General features: G+C 41.5%; 1 protein-coding gene across 1 annotated transcript in view; it reads right to left on the bottom strand.

Annotated features, from left to right (window-relative positions):
- Window positions 1-27,066, bottom strand: part of LOC136382012 (collagen alpha-4(VI) chain-like) — a 121,580-nt gene that overhangs the window by 65,511 nt on the left and 29,003 nt on the right. Inside the window, exons 6-13 of the mRNA XM_066350804.1 lie at window positions 24,298-24,927; window positions 20,714-21,259; window positions 19,600-20,160; window positions 13,197-13,531; window positions 11,448-11,526; window positions 7,037-7,182; window positions 6,809-6,901; window positions 5,127-5,180 (exon numbers count right to left, since the gene is read on the bottom strand). Of these exons, the coding sequence (XP_066206901.1) occupies window positions 5,127-5,180; window positions 6,809-6,901; window positions 7,037-7,182; window positions 11,448-11,526; window positions 13,197-13,531; window positions 19,600-20,160; window positions 20,714-21,259; window positions 24,298-24,927 (2,444 nt within the window). The remainder of the gene's footprint in view (window positions 1-5,126; window positions 5,181-6,808; window positions 6,902-7,036; window positions 7,183-11,447; window positions 11,527-13,196; window positions 13,532-19,599; window positions 20,161-20,713; window positions 21,260-24,297; window positions 24,928-27,066) is intronic.

The following is a 27,066-nucleotide window of genomic DNA, read 5'->3' as shown; positions in this document are numbered from 1 at the left end:
CATCTGTGCTCTTCTGCCCTGTGACCCTGTCACACTTCCATTGAGAGAATGAGCTTAATTCCCTCACCAGACCCTTGAACCTGGTCTGGGTTTAGTGACTCGCTTGTACCCAAAAGAATGTTCCAGACAAGTTACCACCTAACTTCTGAGGCTTGCTAGACGCCTTGCAGCTTCAGCCTTAGTCTCCCGGAATGCTCACTCTCAGGACAGACTCTCCCTGTTGGATGTGCCCTTCTAGACCCAGGTGCTATGCCCTTCGACCTCAGCCTTCCCCATGCCAGCCGGACCAGCCATCCCAACAGAGTGCAGAGCGCCAGAGAGGAAGCCGTTCCGCAGGGGGTCCTCCAGCCCGACAGCCTCACCTGCTCTGCTGAGACCTCGGACACCAGCAAAGGGACCCACCATCTGCTGTTCTCTCTTCACCTTCCCCACCCACAGAGTCCAAGGACTTAATAAAAACGGTTGTCTGTCATTTTACACCACTAAGGGTTTTTTGGTTGAGCCTTTTTATTTAAAAAAAATTATTTTTTTTTTGGTAAGAGGGCAATAATTATTTGTCCTTTATAAACTTTCCACTTGAACCTACAAATTAAGAGCCCCACTCTGACACCTGTCCCTCTGCAGAGAGACGTCTCTGCCATGGAGCAGACCAACCTGACCTGCTCTGCAGGGAAATGACATTAAAAGCCATTCAGTAGACAATGGATTTTGAAGTCAACTTCTCCTGTGAGAAATGCAGTAAAAAGCAAACAAGACCGACCAGAGGTGCGCTGTCAGATACAGTAGCCACCAGCCACACATGGCTAGTCCAAGCTGAGATGTCCTGTAAGGGTAAAATACACGCTGGGTTTCAAAGACAAGATGTTTCAAAGGTAAGATATCTCATTATTTTTCATATTAATCACATGTGGAATTAATTATATTTTGGATATACTGGGTTAAATAAAATATACAGGTATTATTAAAATCAATTTCACCTGTTTTTTTGTAATGTTGTTTAGAGTGCCACTATAAAAAAATTTTTAATTATATAAAATTATATACACTATCTCTCCCCTCTTATCCCCCAGGGGATACATTCCAAGACCCTCATTGGATACCTGGAACCACAGATAGCAATGAACCCTATACATATCGTTATTGCCTATACATATAGACCTATGATAATGTCTAACTTACAAATTAGGCACAAGAGATTAATAATAATAAAATAGAACAATTATAACAATACACTGTAATGAAAGTTAGGTAAATGTGGGTGGTCTCTCTCAAAATATCTTATTATACTGTACTCACCCGTCTTCTTGCCATGATATGAGATGATTCAAGTACCCACCTGATGAGATTCAGTTATTTTTCTTCACATTATTTCAGACAGAAGATTTATTCTTAACATAGATCTGAGCAACTTCAGCATGACTTTTTTATTCAAGAACTTCCACTTTTTCACTTAAAGGAAGCATTTTATGGCCTGTCTTGGGTAGATCTGAATTGCCAGCATCATGCATCATGACTCTTGCACTTTGGGGTCATTTTCAAGGAAAATAAGGGTTACCAGAACACAAGCCCTACAAAACTGAGACAGTCTGTCGGATAACCAAGGTGGCTACTAAGTGACTAACTGGCAGGGAGCATCTACAATGGGGAGACACTGGCCAACGGGATGATTCACCTCCCGCAACAGACAGCAAAAGATTTCATTATGTTACTCAGAACCACATAGAATTTAAAACGGGTCCTGGTTGGTGGCTCAGTGGATAGAGCATCAGCCCAGCATATGGATGTCCCAGGTTTGATTCCTGGTCAGGGCACACAGGAGAAGAAACCATCTGTTTCTCCCCGCCCCTTCTCTCCCTCTTCCATTCCTGCAGCCAGTGGCTCAGCTGGTTCAAGTATGGCCCCAGGCACTGAGGATAGCTCCACTGGAGAGCATTAGCCTCAGGCACTAAAAATAGCTGGACACTCGAACATCAGCCCCAGATGGGGTTGCCAGGTGGATCTCAGTCAGGATCAATTGTTTATTTCAGGTAATTGAAATTTCAGAAAGGACATGTCAGATAAAAAGGGGCTACTGTATGTCACTCATTATATTTCTAGCCCTGTACTAGCGGGTCTTTATACAATAACTTGGTTTTAGGATATTAAGACAGAAGAGAAAAGAGACAAAATCACCTCTCACCCTAGACAGACAAGGACTTGGGTTTATCCTGTTTGTCTGAAATTGGTGTCAGTGAACCTAATGGGCTGGTCAAACCTCAACATACTCTCTTAACTTTGACAAGGCTCATTGAACCACAGGCCAAGCAGGAAAAAAATAACACCGAAAGGACATTTTAAAACTTCATAAAAATGGGAAGAATATTATCACAACTCCTAAACAAAATAGAGCAAGTCCACAATCCTCATTTCTGGAACGTATTTCTAACACCTAAGACTGTACTGAGGCAAAATAGGAGTTCAGCAATTCTCCCATAAACGTAATCACAGAAATGGATCAGCTTACAGAGGTTTCAGCAGCTGCATTTTTCTCTAGTTTCCTCTTATTTTCCAAGTTCAAGCAGCCTAAATGTTCAATAATAAAACAATGTGGAATGGGGACTTTCATGCTTATATACACCAGCAGTTTGAAAAGTTTCGGAGGGAGATGCTCACAAAATTAAAACTATTTTCCCAACTACAGTCAAATGTTTTTTTACTCTAATGCTCTCCCAAGTATACAATAGAGTTTTTAAGGGGCCACATAGCAAGTGATATCACAGCAGACCGAATACAAAAGCAGACATATGAATCTAACTGAATAAGCTAGACCTTAAAGATATTTGAAAATATGTATTTAAGGAGGGGCACAAAGAAAACTAGATACTGGCCTGACCTGTGGTGGTGCAGTGGATCAAGCTTCAACCTGGAACGCTGAGGTCGCCGGTTCAAAACCCTGGGCTTGCCCGGTCAAGGCACATATGGGAGTTGATGCTTCCTGCTCCTCCCCCCCTCCTCTCTCTCTCTCTCTCTCTCTCTCTCTCTCTCTCTCTCTCTCTCTCTGTCTCCTTTAAAATGAATAAATAAATAAAAATAATTTGCCTGACCTGTGGTGGCTCATTGAATAAAGCGTCGACCTGGAAATGCTGAGGTCGCCAGATCGAAACCCTGGGCTTGCCTGGTCAAGGCACATATGGGAGTTGATGCTTCCAGCTCCTCCCCCCTTCTCTCTCTCTCTGTCTCTCCTCTCTATCCCTCTCTGTCTCTCTCTCTCTCCTCTCTAAAAATGAATAAATAAAATAAAAAATTTTAAAAAAAAAAAAAAAAGAAAACTAGATAGAAGGTGACAGAGGACAATCTGACTTTGGGTGATGGGTATGCAACATACTTGAATGACAAGATAACCTGGACATGTTTTCTTTGAATATATGTACCCTGATTTATTGATGTCACCCCATTAAAAAAATAAAATTATTTTTTAAAAAAAGAGTGAGTCTTAGATGGATGGAACAGAGGGAATCTGGTCATTTTTAAAAAATAAAACATTGTTCAGACTTAAATATATATATAAAAAAAATGCCATCCAGAAGTACACAGGTTGGGCACAATCCCCCGGTCAGGGCACAAACAGAAACAGATTAATGTTCCTGTCTCTCTCTCTTATGCTCTCCCTTCTTCTCTCTACAAAATCAATAAAATAAACATTTTTTAAAATGCCACTCTTTTCACAACTATATTTTGTTTTGGAAAATATCATTATTTTCCATAAAGAAATGCGTCATTTATGTTAAGGGTTTATCTTTGTCATTTTGAAATAAAATAGATTATTGAAAATTTGTTTTAATTTCAAATGTGGTAAATAACAATAGGTAGAAACCACATTAACAAAAGCTCTTCGAGGTTCTTAGTAATCTTTGAGAGTATAAGGGTACATCTGGGGACCAAAAAGCTTGAGAACCAGTGGTATACACAAATCAACTTTAAAATAAACTCCCATGGCAATATGGTTTTCCATCATTTAAAATTAACTGAAAACATGCCTGAACGGTGGTGGCACAGTGGATAGAGCATCAACCTGGGATGCTAAGTTCCCCAGTTCAAAACCCTGAGGTCACCGGCTTGAGCACAGGCTCATGGGCTTGGGTGTATGCTTTCCAACTAGAATACAGAATTCCTGGCTTGATAGGATCGGATCATCAACATGAACCTAAGGTCACTGGCTTGAGCCCAAGGTCGCTGGCTTGAAGCCCAAGGTCACTGTCTTGAGCCTAAGGTCCCTGGCTTGAGCAAGGGGTCACTGGTTTGGCTTGAGCCTGCAGTCAAGGCACATATGAGAAACAATCAATGAATAACTAAAGAAAGCAACTATGAGTTGATGCTTTTCATCTCTCTCCTCCCTCTCTCTCTCTCTCTTCCTGTCTGTCTCTCTCATTTAAAAAAGTTTTAAATAAAATAATTTAAAAAATAAAATTAACTGAAAGCAATGGGGTTTTTTAATCCTTTTGGTATTTATATGATGAAATAAAAATTATCCCTACCACACTCCAGTCTCCTCGCTAACAATTCTCTCTATAACATACATTTTTTCTCCACAGCCAATCACATGATAGATAACGTTCACTTGTCCAGGAATGTATCTGAGGTTCTGTGCAAACCAGCAGTGGGTAACTATAATTCCATCACCTTATCAGCCACTCAGGAAGGCATCTGAGTGGTCATGTTACAAGAAAGGCCTTAATTCTCTTCATTTAGTTAAACCATTTACAAACATGGCTATGGCATTAATAGTAACAAATGACCCACAATTTTGCTCACACTTAACAACTACTAATTACATGCAAGTACAATAGACACAGGCCTCATTTTCAGTTATCACAAATTCACTCATTAAAAAAAAAAAAAGCCATACCTCCTCATTAAACACCTTCTAAAGACTTTGTATCTTTACACAATTTGTTCACCTGACATTTGTTATAATAAATGATAGTTTTTACATAGGTACAGGTATTTTAAACCCATTTTATTTTTTAAACCAATTTTAAATGGCATTGATGAGAAAAACTTTCATGACTTAAGTGCAATTAAGTATTGCTAATATTTGGCCCATTTTACGATGTTCCAACAAAGAAAAAATAAGATTCAGCACTTACATGTCCACCTTCTTCACCAGGATGACCAAGTAATCCGTCAAGCCCCCTTTCTCCCTGAAGAAAGACATCAAAATAAATAACTTGGACTCAAAATTCTTCATTTCTCAAATCTACATGAAATGACCATTGTTACCATTAGATAACCTTGTGTCATTGAGATGGCATTTTCTTGAGAATCTATTAAATGTTGAGCACAATGTGCAAAGACAAAGAAACAAGTATTCATGGTCTATCTTACAGTGAAAATTTGAATATCCATTTATCTTAATAATTGGTACATCACCTACTTTTATTTTTCTAAAATACCTTTTTAAGCCACTCTATTGTGAAAATCCAAACCAAAACTAGTTTCCAGCCAAATGTTTAAGGAAAACTGTTTTCTTAAAGAGGGCTTCGACCTTGTTTTACAAAACATCAATAAGCAAAGGTATTGGTATCAATAACCAACCATATTACTTATTTCTATAAATAGTTGAGACTCAACTATTTAGTCTCTCTCTTTTTGTTTCCTGGGTTTTTTTTTTAACTTCTCTTGATATCTAAAAACACAAACCATTCCTTCTCAAGAGAGTTTGGCTTGCCATTTTATAGCCAGATGTGTTTATTTAGTCTAAAAACTTGTCCATAATACATGGGAACCACAGTCTATTTATGATCAACAAAGAAATGAAAGTCAATACAACCAACCACTGAATTTTAACAAACAGAAGGAGCAGAGAAGTCAAAATTCTAAAACACTCGTCTTTGACCTCTGAGGCATAGTCCTTAAGTTAAAAAAAAATGTCAAGAGGTTCCCAAGCTTGATTTTCTGATTCTCCAGTCTGATGTTTAAGAACAATATGAGGAGGGAAATAATCTAGTCCTAATGCAAAACTACAACTTATACAACTTATTTTTCAAAAAATAATTATACACTTTATACCATTCTATATTAAAATTGACCCCCAAAGTCAGGAAGAGCTCATTCCAACAACCTCATGGAAAACCTTACAAAGAGAGTGTGTAAAAACATGAAAGAAGAACAAAGAAAGGAGGTTTGATTCAACCTTATATGCGGATTTGTCACTATCCCCCCCCATCCTGGAGCTAGAGTTCCTATGAGAATGGAACCTTATTTCCCTGGATGTCTAAGGACCATTTCTAATGAGATATTCTCCCTTAAAAGTGAAGTAGTAATTTTCCTATAACTTAACTCAGAGTTAACAAAGAGATGCCAATTACCCACTAGTAAACCAGTGATTGTATCCTTCCTCGGAGTTTAATGCTATAGATTAGGAGGTGAGATAGAAGGAAAAGAGGCATTTGACTACTGTAAAGAAAGCAGACGATGGACAAGTGAAAATTTAGAAGACAAGTCAAAACATCTGTGCAGTGAGAGAATCTACAAAAGTATTTGTCAAATAAATGTAAGTGGGCAGCATTATAGAGTAGAAAGAAATGTGAGTCAGGTAGACAGGGGCTTACATTCAAAAATGCTTCTTCATAACTGTCCAACTTTGGGGAAATAATAGTCCCTCTCTGAGCCTCAATTTCAAGCCTATTAAATAGCATTTACCTCAAAGGTTTGTTAAGAGGGTAGAATTACAATAACTGTGTTAAGGACATAACAGAGTCTACTATGTAGCCATCTACCTGAAATGTAATCTCACTCCTTCTCCCATCCACACTCAACAAATTCTTACCTTCCTCCCAGGGCTCCCTCTCTGGCCTCTGTCCCCTTCTTCTCCAAAACACTTTGCATACAGATTGCAGCATGTTCTTTCTACAATTGTGTCCTGAAAGACAGAGCCGATATCACATATGAGTTTTTTCATCTGTTAACCTACATCACATTACACACTAAAAAGACAAAACTCTTTCAGGGCTTTTAAAACCCTGTGAATGGTATTTTTTTTTAAAAAAATACTTACAAGATTTTTTAGTAAGATGCTTGGGAGGGATTGTAATGTGATACTCAGAGGTTGAGTATATGCAAATCCTCTGCCAAATTCTAGCTCCTGAAGTTCTTCCAATTTCTGTACACCTTCCAGGCCAATAATGAGGAGTCCAGAGAATCCTTCAAGATACCAGCAGGCGGGCAATTTACTTATATGTCTTCTGAATGGTCTGTCTTTGCTTGGCCCCAGATATTGATCCATCACCCCTCCTTTCCTATTTTTGTTAAAATAAAAACTAGCTCACGGCATTCCTTCTTGAAGAGTTGGTCTGATAACTTTCAGCCCCACCAGCTGAGGGTTAAGCAGTTAGGTGGAATCACAAAGGACTCCTAATTCTCCTACAGTCCCTACTTTTTATTTCGTAGAGGGTCTTCACCCCTTATTATGTTATATTCTTTTAAACCCATTTGTGATGTAGATTTGTGGTTTGCTCTTAGAAACTATGGCATCATTGGAACCCTTCACAAATATTCTGGTTTCTCTTCTTAAGGGCACATTACAGGATTCTACTTCTTTGGGAAAGTTATAAACTCTCATGAATTCCCAATTTCTTATCTATAAAAATATTATTTCGCCTGACCTGTGGTGGCGCAGTGGATAAAGCGTTGACCTGGAATGCTGAGGTTGCCGGTTCAAAACCCTGGGCTTGCCCGGTCAAGGCATATATGGGAGTTGAAGCTTCCTGCTTCTCCCCCCTTCTCTCTCTCTCTCTCAATCTCTCTCTCTCTCTCTCCTCTAAAATGAATAAATAGGCCCTGGCCGGTTGGCTCAGTGGTAGAGCGTCGGCCTGGCGTGCAGAAGTCCCAGGTTCAATTCCCGGCCAGGGCACACAGGAGAAGTGCCCATCTGCTTCTCCATCCCTCCCCCTCTCCTTCCTCTCTGTCTCTCTCTTCCCCTCCCGCAGCTGAGGCTCCATTGGAGCAAAGATGGCCTGGGCGCTGGGGATGGCTCCTTGGCCTCTGCCCCAGGCGCTAGAGTGGCTCTGGTCGCAACAGAGCGACGCCCCAGAGGGGCAGAGCATCGCCCCCTGGTGGGCAGAGCGTCACCCCTGGTGGGCGTGCGGGTGGATCCCGGGCGGGCGCATGCGGGAGTCTGTCTGACTGTCTCTCCCTGTTTCCAGCTTCAGAAAAATACAAAAAATAAAAATAAAAATAATAAAATGAATAAATAAATAAAAATTTAAAAGAAATATTATTTCATATAAGTTAAAACTGCCCATATGGTTTGCTCTGACCAGTTAAATGTATACAGAAGAGATATGTGCCACTCCCTAGGAGAAACTTTAAGAATAGGGAACAATTTGCCTCGTTTCCTTTCCCCCGCCACAGGACTTGCTTCAGCCTGTATCTGTGAGTGATGAGCATGCAACATACATGAGTGGTCATGGGCATAAAATGAACAGTCTTGCTATTTTAAGTCACTGAGATTTGGAGGTTGTTTGGTATTGTAGCATAGCCTAGCCTAGTGGTCGGCAAACTCATTAGTCAACAGAGCCAAATATCAACAGTACAACGATTGAAATTTCATTTGAGAGCCAAATGTTTTAAACTGAAACTATATAGGTAGGTACATTGTTATTAACTTAATTAGAGTGCTCCTAAGCTGGTCAAAGAGCCGCACTCAAGGGGCCACAGAGTCGCATGTGGCTCGCGAGCTGCGGTTTGCCAACTGCTGGCCTCGCCTCTTCTACTGAATCAGGCACTAAAACAGATCATCTGGATTTGCCCACGTAACAGAGAACAAATGAACAAGGACATTTTTCTCTTTTTTTTTAGTGAGAGGAGGGGAGGCAGAGACTGACTCCAACATGTGCCCCAACTGGAATCTACCCATCAAGCCCACCAAGGTGTGATGCTCTGTCCGTCTGGGACCCTTGTTCTGTTGCAACCAGAGCCATTTTTTAGTGTCTGAGGTGGAGGCCATGGAGGCCATGGAGCCATCCTCAGTGCCCTGGGCCAACTCACCCCAATCAAGCCATGGCTGCAAGAGGGGGGGGGGAGAGAGAGAGAGAGAGGAATGAGGGGGGAGGGGTGGAGAAGCAGATGGGCACTTCTTCTGTGTGCCCTGACCGGGAATCGAATCCAGGACATCCACATGCTGGACCAACACCCTACCACTGAGTCAACCAGCCAGGGCACAAGGACACTTTTCAAATTTGTCTAAGAATCACTTGTTTGTAGAATTTCAGAACAAATATTAGTGTTAATATTTTGAACAGTAAGTTCACACACACATATCAGCTATTTGCTAGTGCAAAAAAAAAACAAAAAAACCTTGAAAAGCTGTTTAACAATCTTGTGGTTAAAAGTCGTTATAAATATTCTTACTATTTCCTGGAAATGGAATGGAATTGCTGATCTAGCACACACACAGTTTGCAGTCTTTTATCATACACTCCCAAATCTCTTCCAGAAAAGTGGCAACAATTTAAACTCCCAGTTAGTAATCTGTTTAGTGAATTTAACTGGGAGTGAATTGTCATAAGAAGATCTTCCAACACATTGTTAACCCTTTGAGTAGCACGGACGTTCACGTATGTCCTCCTGCCTCTTGACCATCCAGAGTACGATCGTACATGTACGTCTTTAAACTTTAAGCTGGAGAACATAAAAAAGGGCGAATGCGTCTCAAGACATACTACACTCATGTTAGCTCCGAGATGGCGTGACAAAAGAGAGGTCAACATGCTAACTACAATTCATGAGGATTTGATTGAAACTGGCCAAAGTGATTATACTACTGGGCAAAGCATTACCAAACCATTAAGTGTGGTTAGGTATAATGAGAATATGGGTTTGATTGATAAAGCTGATAGGCAAATAAGCATCACAGGAAATGTCAGAAAAACCATGAAATGGTATATAAAACTTTTTTCATGAAATTGACATTGCTGTTTTGAACTCATATATTGTGTATCGGATGAAGACTGGAGGAAGACCACAGCTATCTGACTTCAGACTGAAGCTCATTCTTTGATCAGCTTTTGGAGGAGTTTGTGAAAGAGAGGAAATCACCCAGAAGAGGCCGACCATTTCAGTAGGAGACAGCCTTCATCTTTCAGAGCATCACTTCCCAAAGCCAGTCCCTGCCACAGCCTCAAGGGATAAACCACAAGGAAAGTGCTTCGTATGTCAGCACACTACAGAAGAGAGCATAAACAGAGGAACACAGGGTGATGTGCATTGAATGTAACAAACCACTTTGCCTGCATCCATGTTTCGAGGAATACCACAGTTTGAAAATTTTTTAAATGTAAGGAATAAGTAAAAAAATACCTATAAATTGTCCTAAGAATATCATCATATGCATGTAAATATTTGAGATTCTGCTAGTAACAATACTTCTTTATTTACAGATGGGAAGTACACGAGAATTGCATGAGATAACAAAAATTTTTATTTTAAAAATGTGTAAGGCAACATTTTAAAAAGGCAAATGTATGTTCTTCTTGTTTCCATAAATTGGTTATCAAACAAACATGATTTTAAGTTAATAAAACTGGAACTGGAACTAATTTCATTTTTTGAAGAAAAAAAAAACCTCACTCTCTGGGGTCAGCAAGCATGAAAAAAACCTCACTACTCAAAGGGTTAAACAAGGGAAAACATCATCCCCAGAACATGTTGAACATACTCAGCTTGAACAAGGCATGTTGCTGGTTGTTCACCCTGAGTTGGCTTTGGAGCCTTTATGTGGCACACACAGGGAAGGCCAAAGTAAGCAGGCACAGTTGTGCAGGAGCTACTGCCCAAGGACACCCAGCTGAGCGAGGTGGTGGGCACCGAAATGCAGCCAGCACACCGCGCACCAGGCCAGGGGCCCAGGCACAGGACTGCACCCACCCAGAGCACTGGGCATCTTTCTCTAACTTCACAGACGCTATAAAGACTAGTAACAGCCCTTGGAGATGAAGAGGGGGCAGATAAGGGAGCAAACAAGGGAGGACAGGCAATGGAAAGAGCAAGACCCAGATTCAGGCTGACTCCAGATTTTAAGGGAAAGAGACACGCAGACCCCAGGGTAGCCTAAAGGAGCAAACAGCACCCACCCACCCACCACGGAGTAGGAGTTGCACCTTCACCCCTCTCCCCACCCTCAAAAGCAGATGCCAGGCTGGTAACTGGTCAGTCCAGCCTCTGTGAGGCCCCTGGTCAGTGTCAAGGGGATGGGCCCACAGGGTCTCGGCCCTGAACAGCCCCCCCCCACCCAGATTCATATACAAAGAGGGAGGCTGGGTATCCGCCTAGAGGGCACTGAGCTCCTATCACCAGGGTTAACGTAGGGGAGGCGTCATCGAGTCCAGCGCCATCTGCAAATCTGAAAGCAAGTGTCTCAGCCCCTGCGAGAGGAATGAGGCCCACGCAGGGCGGCTCTGTGAACTTACCTTTGCCCCGGAGGTGCTCAGATGTTCTCTTCATTCTCTCTAAATCATCATCCAGTCCGTCTGTAAACACGAGAAGGACCTGTGGTTTGGAGGGCGGGGGCGGGGGTGGGGGGTGGGGGGGATGTTGTTTGGAGGGTGGAAGGGAATGGGAGAAGTGCAGAAGCAGAGAAAGGGGAAGAGAGGGGAAGGAGGAAGGGAATGGAGAAAACAGATGCTATAAATTGCACGTTTCTTTAAAATGCAAGAATATGGTTAGCTTTTCTGGTTGTCTGCAGCTTTCCACGCTGTTCTCTTTTACCCACTGATTATTCATTTTATTATAGTACATTCATCTTTACTTCAATTTCCCCTGTTCCTCCCCACCCCAGAAAAAAAAAAAAATTTTGGACCAGCTTAACATGTTCATTTAAAAATACCTTCTAAAAATTGTCTTACAATATGCACCTTCAGCAATGTAAAAAAACACCAAGAAATTGTCACATTTTCTACAATTAAAATGTGTTACCTTTACTTATAAAAAATTTTAATTTTAAACAATGAATTATACTAGTGAAGAAATAAATTCATTAGATACATGACTGAAGGGAAAAAATAAATGTCATGTTTAAAGCTTGGGGATGTCAGTTCTTAATAAATGCCAATAAGATCTAGCAATCTCTCGGGATGTTTGTGGGTGTAAAGTTTTGGGGCACTAAAAAGGAAAGAGGTGACCATGGGCTGAATAGCTTGGTTGGTTAGAGATTTGTCTCGAACTGCAGAGGTTGCCAGTTTGATCCCCCGTCAGGGCACATATAGAAACAGATCAATGTTCCTGTCTCTCTTTCTCCTTTCTTCTCTCTCTCAAAGCAATAAATAAATTTTAAAATAAAAAAATTAAAAAGGGGCCCTGGCCGGTTGGCTCAGTGGTAGAGCATCGGCCTGGTGTGCAAAGGTCCCGGGTTCGATTCCCGGCCAGGGCACACAGGAGAAGCGTACATCTGCTTCTCCACCCCTCCCCCTCTCCTTCCTCTCTGTCTCTCTCTTCCCCTCCCGCAGCAGAGGCTCCATTGGAGCAAAGATGGCCCAGGCGCTGGGGATGGCTCCTTGGCCACTGCCCCAGGTGCTAGAGTGGCTCTGGTCGCAACAGAGCGACGCCCCGGAGGGGCAGAGCATCGCCCCCTGGTGGGCAGAGCGTCGCCCCCTGGTGGGCGTGCGGGTGGATCCCGGCCGGGCGCATGCGGGAGTCTGTCTGACTGTCTCTCCCCGTTTCCAGCTTCAGAAAAATACAAAAAAAATTTTAAAAAGTAAAAAAAAAAATAAATAAATAAAAATAAAAAAGGGAAGAGTAGGCTGTACTCTTCCCCAAAAAGACAGTTCATTCAAGGTGAAGAGTAGAAAAATAATGGGCCCTACTCTATGTGGCAATCAATGACCACAAAGATCTAGGGAGTCTCAAAATATCTTCCAGTGATCTTTGGAATAGATTATTCCATGTTAGAATCCAGGTCACTAAACCGTGGATACCTTGAGAGCATACCTTTCATCCCTACTGGCATTATCCAACATAGAGCCTCTAGGGCTTAGTAAATATGCATTGACTGAATGAAAGTACGTTTCTTGTTGGTCTTTACTGGGTAAGACTATGGTTTTCTTCTATGTAGGATCTCCAGTGAAGAACAGTTTAGCTGGCCTCGGTCACAATAGCTTTATTCCCAGCTCCCCTCAACCATGTCTGGAGGCTCCATAACATGTGTTCTCAGCCTTTATTACCTTCACGTTAGCAGAAGAGAGGTGGAGAGCATTATCTCCCAGGGACTGCAAAAAATCCACATTCATACGGTTGCTCTTTGCAGCCTGGCTAACCAAGAACTTCTGAATAGTTTCATCACTGTACTTCCCAAAGCCTGAGTCGAAGATAATCTGGCCATTTGAGCCAGGAATCAAGTAGCGAAACATTGTGTTGATCTGACCAGAAACGTTACAGCTGATGTTAGAAAGCAAGGCCATATGTCCCATCAGCTCTGGCAGTAACTCTTGAAGCTTCTTCTGATCTTGCCTTGTTGGAGTGGAGATAGCAATTCCTACAGACAAATCTATGTTGCATTCTTTGAAGGTGGAGGAGGAAAAAAAAAAAAAAACAAATTAGTCATCTATAGATGCAGGACCAAGCCCAGCAGATATCAGCCAAGATTGCCCTGAAAAAGAACCCTAGACTACCCACAGAAGTATAAACTCAGTAACGGTTGTTGTTTAATTTAGGGAATGGTTTGTTACATAGCAAAAGCTAACTGGTACAATATATACTGTTTCATACCTCTACACCTCCGCAAATCCTGTTCCCTCTAGCTGAAGTATCTTTTCCCATCCCCTCAACCCCAGTCTGGTTCACTCATATATATCTTTCAAGTAGAAGTTTAAGTGCCCCCTCCCTAAAGCTTTCTGATTCATGTTCCCAGCTCCTCAAGTTGAATTATCAAATGCCCCTGATTTACTTTACTTGACCTTCTCTACCACTAAACAAGAATTATTTGATAGTAGGACTATGTCATCTTACTTTCCCAGTGCCTAATGCAGATAGATGCTCATTAAATGTTTGACAAGTGAATGAAGAAAGGAATATAAATGAGCCTTGAGTCACTTTCAGCGTGAGCTATACTATTTTCTTTTCCCCTACAAGTTTTCTTCCTCATTCAATACCTTTGCATGTACCATGTTTCAGGGGAGCATACTAAAAAATATCAGGACTGATAACCACTCCCCAGTTTCTGCTACTTCTACCTGAAAACTTTTAAGCCCTCCTGGAACAGTGTAGCTAGATTTTGAAGGTCCATTGATCTTTCATTTTATAGCCACCCACTCACAGGTATATAAGACCATTCTCAAAATTCACTTAAGACAAAAAAGCCAAAGATCATCAGATTCTTATCTGGGTTAGAATCTGAATGAATGGTTTAAAATATAACTTATTGACTATAAAGTGTCTGTATTAATTACTTCTGGACAGTGAACATAACTTGGGACTGTCTAGGGCAGGGGTCCCCAAACTTTTTACACAGGGGGCCAGTTCACTGTCCCTCAGACCAATGGAGGGCCGGACTATAAAAAAAACTATGAACAAATCCCTATGCACACTGCACATATCTTATTTTAAATTAAAAAAAAAAAGGGAACAAATACAATATTTAAAATAAAGAACAAGTAAATTTAAATCAACAAACTGACCAGTATTTCAATGGGAACTATGGGCCTGCTTTTGGCTAATGAGATGGTCAATGTCCGGTTCCATATTTGTCACTGCTAGCCATAACAGGTGATATGACATGCTTCCGGAGCCGTGATGCGTGCATCCCACATCACCAGAAGTAGTACTGTACGTGAGCCATGCTGTGCTTTGTGGTGCCGCCACATACAGTACTCCCGGAGCACAGGATGAGGATGGATCCTGTGCTCCTCTCACTGACCACCAATGAAAGAGGTGCCCCTATTGGAGGTGCAGCGGGTGCCGGATAAATGGCCTCAGGGGGCCGCATGTAGCCCGTGGGCCGTAGTTTGGGGACCCCTGGTCTAGGGCATGCTAGGACATTTGAACATTTTCTCCTTAGACCAGCACACATTGGAGTATTTGGCTTGGAATCAATAAAAACAGAACTTCGCATTTAGAGGGGGGTGGGCAATTTTGAGGAAAATAAATAAATACTGACCCTGCACCACTAAAAAGGGTTATAAACAGTGGCTTAAAGTTTCTCAGGGACCTGAGATGCAGGAGTGAGCCACGAGTTCTCCATCTTCTAAATATCGAACTCTGGGCAAGCTATACGAATATGTTTCTAGAGTTACCAGTATAGAAAATACCTTTCTCTGCTCCTTTCATAGAAAACATTTTGGTTTTGTTTTGACTTTTAAATCTCTGATTGAAATTCACCAAAAGGGGTTTCCATGAATGTAAATCCCATTTTTATATCAGATTTGATTTCAGGGGTGGGGAGAAGGAGTTTTCATTTTCAATGTGGTACATCATTCCACCATTTTTTATTTACATTTTCCTCAGGGACATTTCCAGCTGTCTTTATTGTGTAATGCAAGGAGCATCTTCTTTCCCTGTTAATGGAGGGATAAATCTTGCCAGGTGATCTCTAAGGTCTTTACAATCCAGCTTTATGAGTCTACAATTCTAAAATTAATTAGATTCTAGCTATTATTCAAGTATCCAGTTAATTTTATCCAAAAAAGACAAAGCTGTAGATAAATATAAACCCAATGTACTGCATGGTGCAAATGAACTGAGAAGAGAAGCTGGCATCCTCTATTTCTTTTCCTCTCCTGGATAATGCCCAGGTGCATACGAACACAAAAACAGGACTTTAATATCTGAAGACTCTGAACTGCTTAATGCAGCACATCCCATAATCTATGCTTACTTAAGACATGTTAAACATGCACTTTTTTCAATTGTTTCTGAGTTCACCAAAGACACTGCAAAGTAATGACATTCTTTAGACACTATAAACGAAACTATTCATTTAATATTCTAGAAAACTGGCTCCAGTTTTTGACACCAACTGCTGGGATGTCAAACCCTGCCTCCATTGTTTCCCATCTGTCTCTCTTAACCTCTCTTATTTTTCTCATGTTGATAATGAAAACTCAGTATTTTAAAAATAGCATCTGCTTCCTGTGAGACAGACATAGGAATATTATTAAACTTATGGATTTTATTATATACTCTTCTATTCCATACAATACTGTACTTCACTATACCTACTCTACATTACTTTGCCATTTTATACCATTCAATGACATTCTATGCTATTCTATACTATACTACTATCATGAGTCTCATAATGATGTTTTAGTCAACAACAGACCACACGTATACAATCTATGGTCCAAGAAGATTACAGTGGAGCCAAAAATTCCCATTGCTTAGTGATGGAGCCATGATAAGGTCATAGTGCAAATTATTACTGTTTTGTGCCAATCTCCATCTATGGGTAGCAATGTGATCGCTAGATGTTTTGAGGGGCACTCACCTGGGTCCTAGTGAGCCTCTTACAGACATCTCCTCTATCTAAACCAGTGTTACAACTACACCAAACCTTTGGTTCTTATTACGTTGCAAGGCGCCAGGCACCCTTCAGCAATAACCATTAGAAAACTTTGCAAAAAAATAGAGTTTATTAGATACAGGCCCTCACACATGGTGTACAAGGCACACAGGGAGGAACACAGCAAGATCACAACTAGAGAGAGAGCAGAGGCCTGGGGTTCTGCATTTATGGGGGTCAAGTGTGAGAGAGGGAAGGAGGGGCTAAGATTTTGCAATTCACTCGTTATTGGTTGATCTAAAACATAAGAAGGTGAGTTTAAAGCACAAGGGAAGAAAAGCACCCCAAATGTTATCAAAATTAATCAAGATCTCTAACACGAAGGAGTTTCAGTAGAGGAGGTGGCCTGACTCTTTTATCTAGTGAGCCAGGCAATGTGTTTATTCCAGATAGCCTTCATTGAAGCAGGTGCCTCTTTGAAGAAGAGGCATTGGCAATGGAAGCTTAAATCAGGCACTTGCAGCCTGACTAGGTGGTGGCACAGTGGATAGAGCATCAAACTGGGATGCCGAGGACCCAGGTTTGAGACCCCGAGGTCGCCAGCTTGAGCGCGGGCTCATCTGGTTTGAGCAAAAAAAAAAAAAAATGCTCACCAGTTTGGACCCAGGGTCACTGCCTCAAGCAAGGGGTTACTCAGTCTGCTGAAGGCCCGCAGTCAAGGCACATATGAGAGAGCAATCAATGAACAACTAAGGTGTTGCAATGCGCAACAAAAAACTAATGATTGATGCTTCTCATCTCTCTCTGTTCCTGTCTGTCTGTCCCTGTCTATCCCTCTCTCTGACTCTCTCTCTGTATCTGTAAAAAAAAAAAAAAATCAGGCACTTGCATTACAAAAAGAAAAGCCCACAGTCAGGACCTATGCTACAATTACTCACTTGTTTGTGGTGATACTGGTATAAACAAACCTACTGTGCTACCAGTCCCATAAAAGTATGCCACCTACAATTACAGTGGTAGACTGTATCATCTAGGTCTGTGTAAGTGCACTCTCTGATGTCCACAGAACAATGAGATCGCCTAAGGACACATTTCTCAAAAGGTATACTCATTGTACAAATCAGTAGTTACAGAATAGTCATGGGGATGAATAAGTTATGGGGATGACTATTCATCCCCATGTAGAGAGAGACCCCTGTACAGAGCCACATAGAAAAAAGGTGTGTTCTCTTTCCTATGAACTACAATCTAACTGATAGTGCTCCCTGCTTCTATTTCCCTTTCCATATGCCCAAATCTTTAGTAAACTGTTTACTCGTTCCGGTCTGGTTCCATCTATCTACAAGGACTAGAGGGAAGAGTCATGGGGGTTTCTAGAGAGAATATAGTACAGCATAGGGGATATAGACAATAATATTCTAATAACTATGTATGGTGTCAGATGGGTACTAGATTTATCAGGATGATCACTTGTAAGTTATATAATGTCTAATTGCTGGTGTGTACACCTGAAACTAATATAATAATGTATGTCAACTGTAATTAAAAAATAAAAAATGATTTGCAAAAAAGATGGTGTGCTCATTGTTAAGCGACACACAACTGTATATTATATTATATAATACTCTTCTATATTATACTATACTTCATTATGCCATACTATACTAACCTCCTACTCAAAGTGTGATTTGAGAACCAACAAGATCAGTATCACCTGTATTTAGTAAGACAGAATCCTACCCAGAACTACTGAATCATAATCTGATTATAAAAAATCCCCAGGTAATTCAAACGCATGTTAAAGTTTGAGAGGCCCTGTTATGCCCTATTGCATATACCAAAAGGTGATATAGAACAGAATTTAGTATACAAACTCTAGAACCAGACTTCCTCAAGTTCAAATCTCAGCTTTACTATTTACTTGAGCCAAATAACCTGATTTTTCTGTGCCTTGGTTTCCTTATCTGTAAAATAGTATCTATTCAATAGGGTTGTGTGAAGATTTAATGTTTTAATATATAGAAGCCCTCGGAACAGCCCCTGGCACAAAAATGAAGCACCATCTGAAGGTTAGTTATCCTGACGATAATGTGGCCGTACTGTAGAATCTCACTCCCTGTGAGAAGGAGGTAGAGTCATCCATGAAGACATTCTCTGGGTCAAGCACCTGCTAAAAGGAAAGTCTTGAGAAAAGATCAGCAGTACAGCCCCGACTGTTGGGAAGAGGAACCTTTGTCTCTGGAGCTTGCTGTTCTGGATAAAAGCTTGAGGAGATAAAATGAGCTTGAGGAGGACCTCAGCCACATGGAGGCAGATTAGCAACAAAGTAGAGAGACCCCTGTACAGAGCCACATAGAAAAAAGGTGTGTTCTCTTTCATATGAACTACTATCTAACTGATCGTGCTCCCTGCTTCTATTTCCCTTTCCATATGCCCAAATCTTCAGTAAACTGTTTACTCGTTCCGGTCTGGTTCCATCTATCTACAAGGACTAGAGGGAAGAGTCATGGGGGTTTCTAGAGAGAATTCCGAGAAAGTTCAGGCTCTGGAGGCCAGAGTGGTAACAGTCAGAGGATGATTAAAAGATTCCCCAGGGGGCCTGACCAGGCGGTGGTGCGGTGGATAGAGCATCGGACTGGGATGTGGAAGGACCCAGGTTCAAGACCCCGAGGTCACCAGTTTGAGCGCTGGCTCATCTAGTTTGAGCAAAGCTCACCAGCGTGGACCCAAGGTCGCTGGCTCGAGCAAGGGGTTACTCGGTCTGCTGGAGTCCCATAGTCAAGGCACATATGAGAAAGCAATCAATAAACAACTAAGGCGTCACAACAAAAAACTGATGATTGATGCTTCTCATCTCTCTCTCCGTTACTGTCTATCTGTCCCTATCTATCTCTCTCTCTGACTCTCTCTGTCTCTGTAAAAAAAAAAAAAAAAAAAGATAATAAAAAACTCCCCAGGGGAAGGTGAACCACAGCGTTAGGAGTTCAGTCCGGTTCTCCTACCCACAAGTTGAACTTCCCTCCCTCCCAAAGCTGGAAGGATCAGCTTTATTTTATTAAGAGAGCCAACAGGGTCCCTGGCACCTCTAATGGGCTTGTGGATCAAATAGCAAACCCTTTGTCACTCACCTATGATCTCTGGAAAGCAGACTTTATAAAGAATTTCCTTCTCCAGATTCTGCAGGGACTCAAAATTGTCCTCTTGGTACAGTCTGTCCTCATCATTAGTAATCTCCAAAAGGTGAGCTCTTGGGGCTTCTCCCACCCCAATGGCAAAAATAATTATGTCTCTGTCCCTGAGGGCCTTCGCTGGTTTGGTTACACTGTCCTGGGCAACCCCATCAGTGATCACAATCAAATACTGCTGAACACTGGGTCTCCCTCCTCTTGAACTGTCAAAAAAAGGCAGAGTGAAATCCAGGGCTTTCCCAGTGCACGTGCCAGCATTCATCTGCTGAACATTGGAGATGGCTCTGTGGATGTCCACCTGTGAGGAGTATTGGTTGAGCCTGAATTCTTCCTGGGGGTCTGAGCTGAACTGCAAAAGGCCGAACTGAATTTCATCAGCACTGATATTAGATCGCCTCACCATTCTCATCATGAATCCCTTCATCTTTTCAAAGTCTTTCGAGGAGATGGATTCTGAACCATCTATCAGAAAGATAATGTCAGCTTTCTTACTCTTACAGGCTGTGGGGAAAAGGGGGAGGGAAAACAGAACAGAAAATTACTCAGAGCCTAAAACCAATTAATTACAAGTCCTCAGAGACAGTCTGAGGTGGCAAATACACAACATAAAAATTTTTATTTTATTTTATTTATTCATTTTAGAAAGGAGAGAGAGAGACAAACAGAGAGAGAGAAGGGGGAGGAGCAGGAAGCATCAACTCCCATATGTGCCTTGACCAGGCAAGCCCAGGGTTTCGAACCGGCGACCTCAGCATTTCCAGGTCGACGCCTTTATCCACTGCGCCACCACAGGTCAGGCTACATAAAAATATTTTTAAAGAGGGTAGAAGAAGTCAATGAAATAAATTTTCTATGACCCAGCACAAACCAGTCTCAAAATAGACATAGCTGTATGATAAAGATATAAAATTTGACCGGCGTGCTTCATTTTAGGTCATAGTCACTCTGTGTCCTATACTCACGTAGTGAGTCCACACTTCAAGAATTAATCCTATTCATATAGATTACACATATATCTGAAGAGAAAGAGAGAGATTAAAGAAAGAATTCTTACTCTCTGAGGAACAGATGTCTTGCACCACTTCTTGTTGGATGGCCTTCAATAGATCAAACTCGTACACGAAAAACATGTTGTCTTTAGCTATCTCCTGAAGCTCAGCAGTGTTCGCTTCTCTGACCCCAATAGCGTAAATGAGTATCCTGCTTCTCCTCAGTGCCTCAGCAGCCTCAGCCACCCGGTCCGCCGACCGGCCGTCGGTGATGACTATGAGATACTGAGGCACATTGCTGCGGGCCGTGGCTGCAAAGACCTGAGCCATGTGTCTCAAGGCCTGGCCCGTCCTAGTGCCACCTCCCCTCTGCTGGATGCCATCAATGGCTACCGTCAGTCTTGCCACACTGGGGTACTGGCTGAGGATAAAGTGACTGTTAACTCCATCTGAGTACTGAACGACTCCAAATTGTACTCTGTCGGGCCCAATAGGGAACATCTTTACCACTTCGTTCATGAACGCCTTCATCTCAAGAAAATCGTCTGGCTGGATGCTGCCAGACCCATCCATAAGGAAGTAAATGTCCGCCTTCTCGATGTGCACACAGCCTAGGCAATAGGAAGAGGCAGCAACCCATTAGAACAGAGGTGAGAAGGTGTGGTTCCCAGCTAGACTGAGCGCTAGCTGCCGACAGCTATAACCTGCTCACTGGCTCAACCCGGACTGGCTACCTTCCCTTGCTCTCTCTCATCTCCACTCCCCCACCCAGGTGCCCTGAAGTCACCTCCCAGATAAATCACTTGCTACCAGATCCTTGCTTGTCTCAGGGTCTATTTCCAGTGAACCCTGCTTAAGACATGAAGTGAATACTACTTGGCATTTCTCAAATGAGTAAGTTGAGAACAAGCTAAAGGTAAAATATCAGAGCATATTTGAAGCTGTGAATTGTCTCAGTATCCCATATTCCTGCTTCCCATGCAAGTCACCCTTTTTACATTCAGGGGCTCTTCTCTGACGTTTAAGTGCATTTAACTTTCTGTTTTAGATGCTGTCTCCACCACTCATGAGCAGGCTTACCCCTTTGCATCTCAATTTCCTAATCTGTCAAACAAGAATCTTAACACCCACTCAGTGCGTTTGTTGTGAGGGGTAATTACGATCATGGAAAGATAGCAGAGCCGAGTTTTAAAACTTCATGGTTAAGATCACCCCATGTTTTATTTTTGGCACTTTGCAGGTTCCTCAAAAAGTATGAACCATAACTTTCCCCTCGCTCCTTGCAGTAAGAGCGACCCAGCCTTGTGTTATCAATGCCTGATTCCCTTGACCCAGGATGAATTAAGAACCCTTTCACATTTTCTGGCTGAAAGGGAAATGGTCTGAGGTGGGAGCTGGGCTCCACTGCTCATGCCTTCATTTGGGATGACCTTGGTCCAGCCAATATGTAAGGCATACAGGAAAAAAAAAAAAGCTTGTTTATCTGAATGAACTTCAAATTTAACTGGGCATCCCTACCCTAGAGGAGCAGGCATTGTCAGGGCACATGGCTCAGAAGGGTGTAGAGAGGAGTGATCAATCCCTCTGATGTTAGTCAAATGCTTGAAGAATGAAGGAAAAATTATGAAAAAAGAAAGTGAAACCTTGGACCTCACTAGAATCCAGCACCCAGTGGAGACAGGTAGATAGTTAGCCTGAGAAAAGCACCACTGTGCAGGAAGGGGCATTGCCACAGTCAGCTCCAGGCAGCCCAGGACCTTTGCACTGTCCAGAGGTGTGAAGAGCTCTGAATACTGCCTGGTACTACACATCAGGGGGGTTTGGGGGTGGGGAGTCTGGCTGCTGCTCAGCCTCCACCTCTGTTACATACACAAAGTGCTTAGCAGAGTGGCTAATACTTAGCAGACGACCAATAAATGGTAGATATTGTAAAAATTATAATCTGCTAGGGCAGAATTCTGGTAAAAATCTCCCAATTTTTATTTACCTTTAAGCTACCCCCAATCCCAACTCCTCTATACTTTGGGCTGATTTTCCTGATTCCAGGTTTCTTTTAGCTGCTATGCATTCTGGGAAAGAGATCAATTCTCAAGTCTTGATACAGTTTGTAAGTTAGAAGGAGAAAAAAGGAGGCTTCTCTCCTTCCCTACAGAATTGAGGCAAGAGGCGCACAAGGAAATGCAATTTGTATTTAACAGTTTTTTTCCTTATTCCCAGGACAGAGAAAGGGACTAAGAAAATCATGGGAATTTTTTTATTTTAAATAAATTTTTATTTTAAATTTACTCAGCACAAGTAATCAAAAAATTACAAGGTCATATAGTAATTGATTAAAAAAAAAGAAGAAGAAGCTCAGCCACTCAGTCATTTTCCCCTGAAGATATAATCACAGCCTTGAATTATTAAGTTAATTATTTACATTTCAAATTGTCACATTCTTTCTATAGTTCTGATTTGACATATTAGCACAGATGGACAAAAATAGACAAGTAGGCAGACAGACACAAAGATATTTATAACAGCCAGTAGGTGGCAAACTTGGGATTTAAAATTCAGGCAATTTGACCCAAAGGCATACTTATTTCACTGCTGCTTTTTTTCTGGGGTTTTGTTTGTTTGTTTGTTTGTTTTTTAACTCATATACAGTAGGAGGTCTCCTAACCTACCTCCTCTTAAGTGGTTTCCCAGATAACTGAGGTCTTTCTTTTCCTCTGTAACACATGAGCAATACTCCCATGATCCATAGTGTGCCCTCCCCCTGGAGGGCTCCCCAGTAGAACATCAGACAGTTCTGCTTTGCTCAGTGGAAGAGTAACCCTACCAAGAATAATGTGGGTTTGTCCCCAGCCTGTTTATGGCAGTTTTGTTATTATAAATACACAACAAATCTAATATTGTGCAAATCAACAGGATATGAATGTGACTAAAAGAGGTTTATTGCATCTATGAAAACCAGGTTAACTGCTTAGAAAAACCAATAAAGGCAGGTTGTTATGAAAGAAATTGTTGGTGTTACGAGATAGCACTAAAAAAGATTGAATTTTTGAGATCATAAAAATCAATAAGGACTTCTGTACCCAGACTGTTCCAAAAGTGACTAAGTTATCTTTCCACTTTAAAGAAACTGGAAACTTATAGAAAATACGTTATTCGGTAACTGACAGAGAAAATACACAGAATTCTAATCAGCAGGACTCATATTCAAAGAAGCATTGGCTCCACACAAAAATATTGGAGAATTGATATTCATTTATTTTTTAAGTTAAACTTCCAGAATGTTTGTATCTTTTTAGAAATAATTTCCTGTTTTATGTCACTTAAGATCTCATCAATCATACTCAGATCCCAATGGCTTCTACTGTACACTTACATATATTTTCATCTATCTGGTAAAATGGATGAGGGGTAAAATAAGAAAAAGGGAAGAATGTTCATTTTTTTTTTATTTCATATTCTTCAGCACTGTTTGGAATCAAGACAAAATAAATTTATTTTTTTTAATGTTGAGTTGCAGTTTTTTAATAAATTGACTCCAAAATCTTTTCTTGGATGGGGCAGGGTAAGGGAAGGAAGGTAGAGGAGAGTTGATGTATGGAGCAAGCGCAGTAAAACATTTAAAAATTAGCAAATTTTGAAATTTTTCTCCTACCTTCTGGTGGGGCGTAGTCCATCCCACTAGTGGAAGTACCTTTAACCACAATCTCAGGGCAGAGCTGGTTCTTAATCTTGCTCTCCACAATGGAGAGCTGCAGAAAGGATTCCAGAGGGATGATGTGTTTCCAAGGAGGATATGATGCTATCTTCTGCAGGTCCTCACTCTCTGAGGCAAGCTGGGTGCCCACTGCATAAATGGTAACCCCCACCCTGCGGAGGAGAGAAGCCGGTCTAGACACATTGTCTTGGGAAAAGCCTTCCGTGATGACCACAGCTATCTGGGTCACACCTTGTTTGGATCGGCTGCCCTTCTCCTGAATAAAAACTTCATTTCTTAGGAAATCCAAAGCTGCACCAGTCTTGGTCCTTCCTTTTTTTCCTTGGTAAGTTAATTTGTCCAAATGCTCCAAGATTTGGGCAGGAGTCTGAAATGTACCCAGTGAGAACTCAAGTCGTGGTTCCTCACCGTAAAAGACCAAGCCAAGTCTCACAAGATTGGGATGAATGGTTAGAGAGCTGACGGTGGTCTTTAAGAAACTGACAACTTGTTGGAAATTCAATTGTCTAACCCTGCTAAATTCCTCAATGAGGAATACTAAGTCAGCAGGGATAGCAGTTGGACAGGCTATAAACAAACAAAAACAAAAAGAAGGGCTTTAGCATGAGAACAGAATAAAGACAACATTCATCTTGTATATGTCATATTATGCTATATTTTATATACTGTAATATTTATGTATTTATTTATTTTTATACTGTAATATTTAGTATTAAAATTGTAATAACATACAGTAATTATACTAACTTATATTAATACATTCTAGAATTCAGTGGAAGTCTTTATGACCATCATTTGGCATGCATCACAGGGTTCGTGCCTATCCCAAATATTTTCACATGAAAGAGTATTCACATCACTTGCAAAATGCACTGTTCACAAAAATTAGGGTACTTTATCACTTCATACATCCCCTAATTTTTGAGAGCAGTATATATAAACATATGCATTTCCATGAGAAAGTCATTTTTCAATTCAACTACATCCATTATGATGAGCACCTGAATCTTGCTTGACTAGTTTTTTCTTCATTGTTCTAGTTTCAAGAAACCCTGGGTCAAATTCTCTTTTATAGGCCTGAAACCTACTGAATTTAATAAATTTTCCATCCTGGCAAAAGATGGAAATAGGAAATTGTGACTACTATATTGTACAACTTTCTCTATCAATTTCATATTATTTCAACAGAGGCAACATGAAATATTGCAAATTTCTATCAAAAATCTTTGCCCAAAACATGGGCTGTCTTATTTTGTTATAAAAGAATCTTCCCTTTAACCTGCCTTAAGTGTGGTATTAAAGGTATGACTGCATTGAACTCCCTTCTAAGAGGAGTCCAACACCTCTCTCGCAATTTTAGGCCATGCTTACTGTAAAAAATTAAAAATATAAAAAACACGGCCCTGGCCAGTTGGCTCAGCGGTAGAGCGTCGGCCTGGCGTGCGGGGGACCCAGGTTCGATTCCCGGCCAGGGCACATAGGAGAAGCGCCCATTTGCTTCTCCACCCCCCTCCCCTCCTTCCTCTCTGTCTCTCTCTTCCCCTCCCACAGCCAAGGCTCCATTGGAGCAAAGATGGCCCGGGCGCTGGGGATGGCTCCTTGGCCTCTGCCCCAGGCGCTAAAGTGGCTCTGGTCGCTGCAGAGTGACGCCCCGGAGGGGCAGAGCATCGCCCCCTGGTGGGCAGAGCGTCGCCCCTGGTGGGCGTGCCGGGTGGATCCCGGTCGGGCGCATGCGGGAGTCTGTCTGACTGTCTCTCCCCATTTCCAGCTTCAGAAAAATACAAAAATAAATAAATAAATAAATAAAATAAAAATAAACACATAAAAAACAACTGTGCTCACAGACAAAAATGATCTAAGTCCGCTTTGATGTAAGTAAGAGTAAAGGTCTCCCTAGCACAGAGCCAGAACCACATCCGCAGGGGGCTGACACCAGGATGCAGACAGCTGAATATTGGGGGGGGGGGGGGGTATGGAGAAGAAAATATAGGAACAACAGGATAATCTTTTGACTTATCTCTGGTCTTTTGGTATCCTAAAATTTCCCTTTTGGTCCTTTTTTTAAAAAGAAACAAAAATCAATCTTAGAGTTTAAAGAAGGGTGTTGTCTCCGATTTTGCCAAGTTTAAAACACCTTCTCTAGAAACTCCAAGCACATTTTACTTCTCCTTTTCCTCTCCTGCTGGTACCAAGAGATATTACTCTCCTTTCAAGTTGTCATCAGGATAAATCCCCTTTCCTCTTTGTCAGGGCCACCATTCCTAGACCCAGGCGTCCTCCCTATATGGCAGTTTAGCTTTAAAGTCCTTCTGAGTCAGAGGTGACATGTGAAATCCAGCCTGCACACAGAAGGCTTCCTTAAAAACAATTCTGGTGTCATTTTCCTGCTTAAAAGCCTACTGTCACTTCCCAGTGCCTTTGGGACCCCATAATCAGGGTTCATCCTACCTAATCTAATCTCATCCCTCACTACTTCTAAATCCTACCCTCAAACCCAGTTGGCTCCATTTTTTTCACCTTCTTCAACATTTATCCCACCCATTCCCACTTCCACGCCTTACTTACGCCTTTCCCTTCACCAAGACTAATTATTTCCCTTCTTCTTATATATTAAAATCATACCCATTACTGGGGGACCAATAATTCTTCTAAGGTCCTCCACTATGCCTTCTTTTTGTTCTACTTCTACTTAATATCATATCCATA

The sequence above is a fragment of the Saccopteryx leptura genome, chromosome 10, assembly GCF_036850995.1.
Source record: "Saccopteryx leptura isolate mSacLep1 chromosome 10, mSacLep1_pri_phased_curated, whole genome shotgun sequence".
NCBI classification, from domain to species: domain Eukaryota; kingdom Metazoa; phylum Chordata; class Mammalia; order Chiroptera; family Emballonuridae; genus Saccopteryx; species Saccopteryx leptura.
This window is presented reverse-complemented; position numbering and strand designations above follow the sequence as displayed.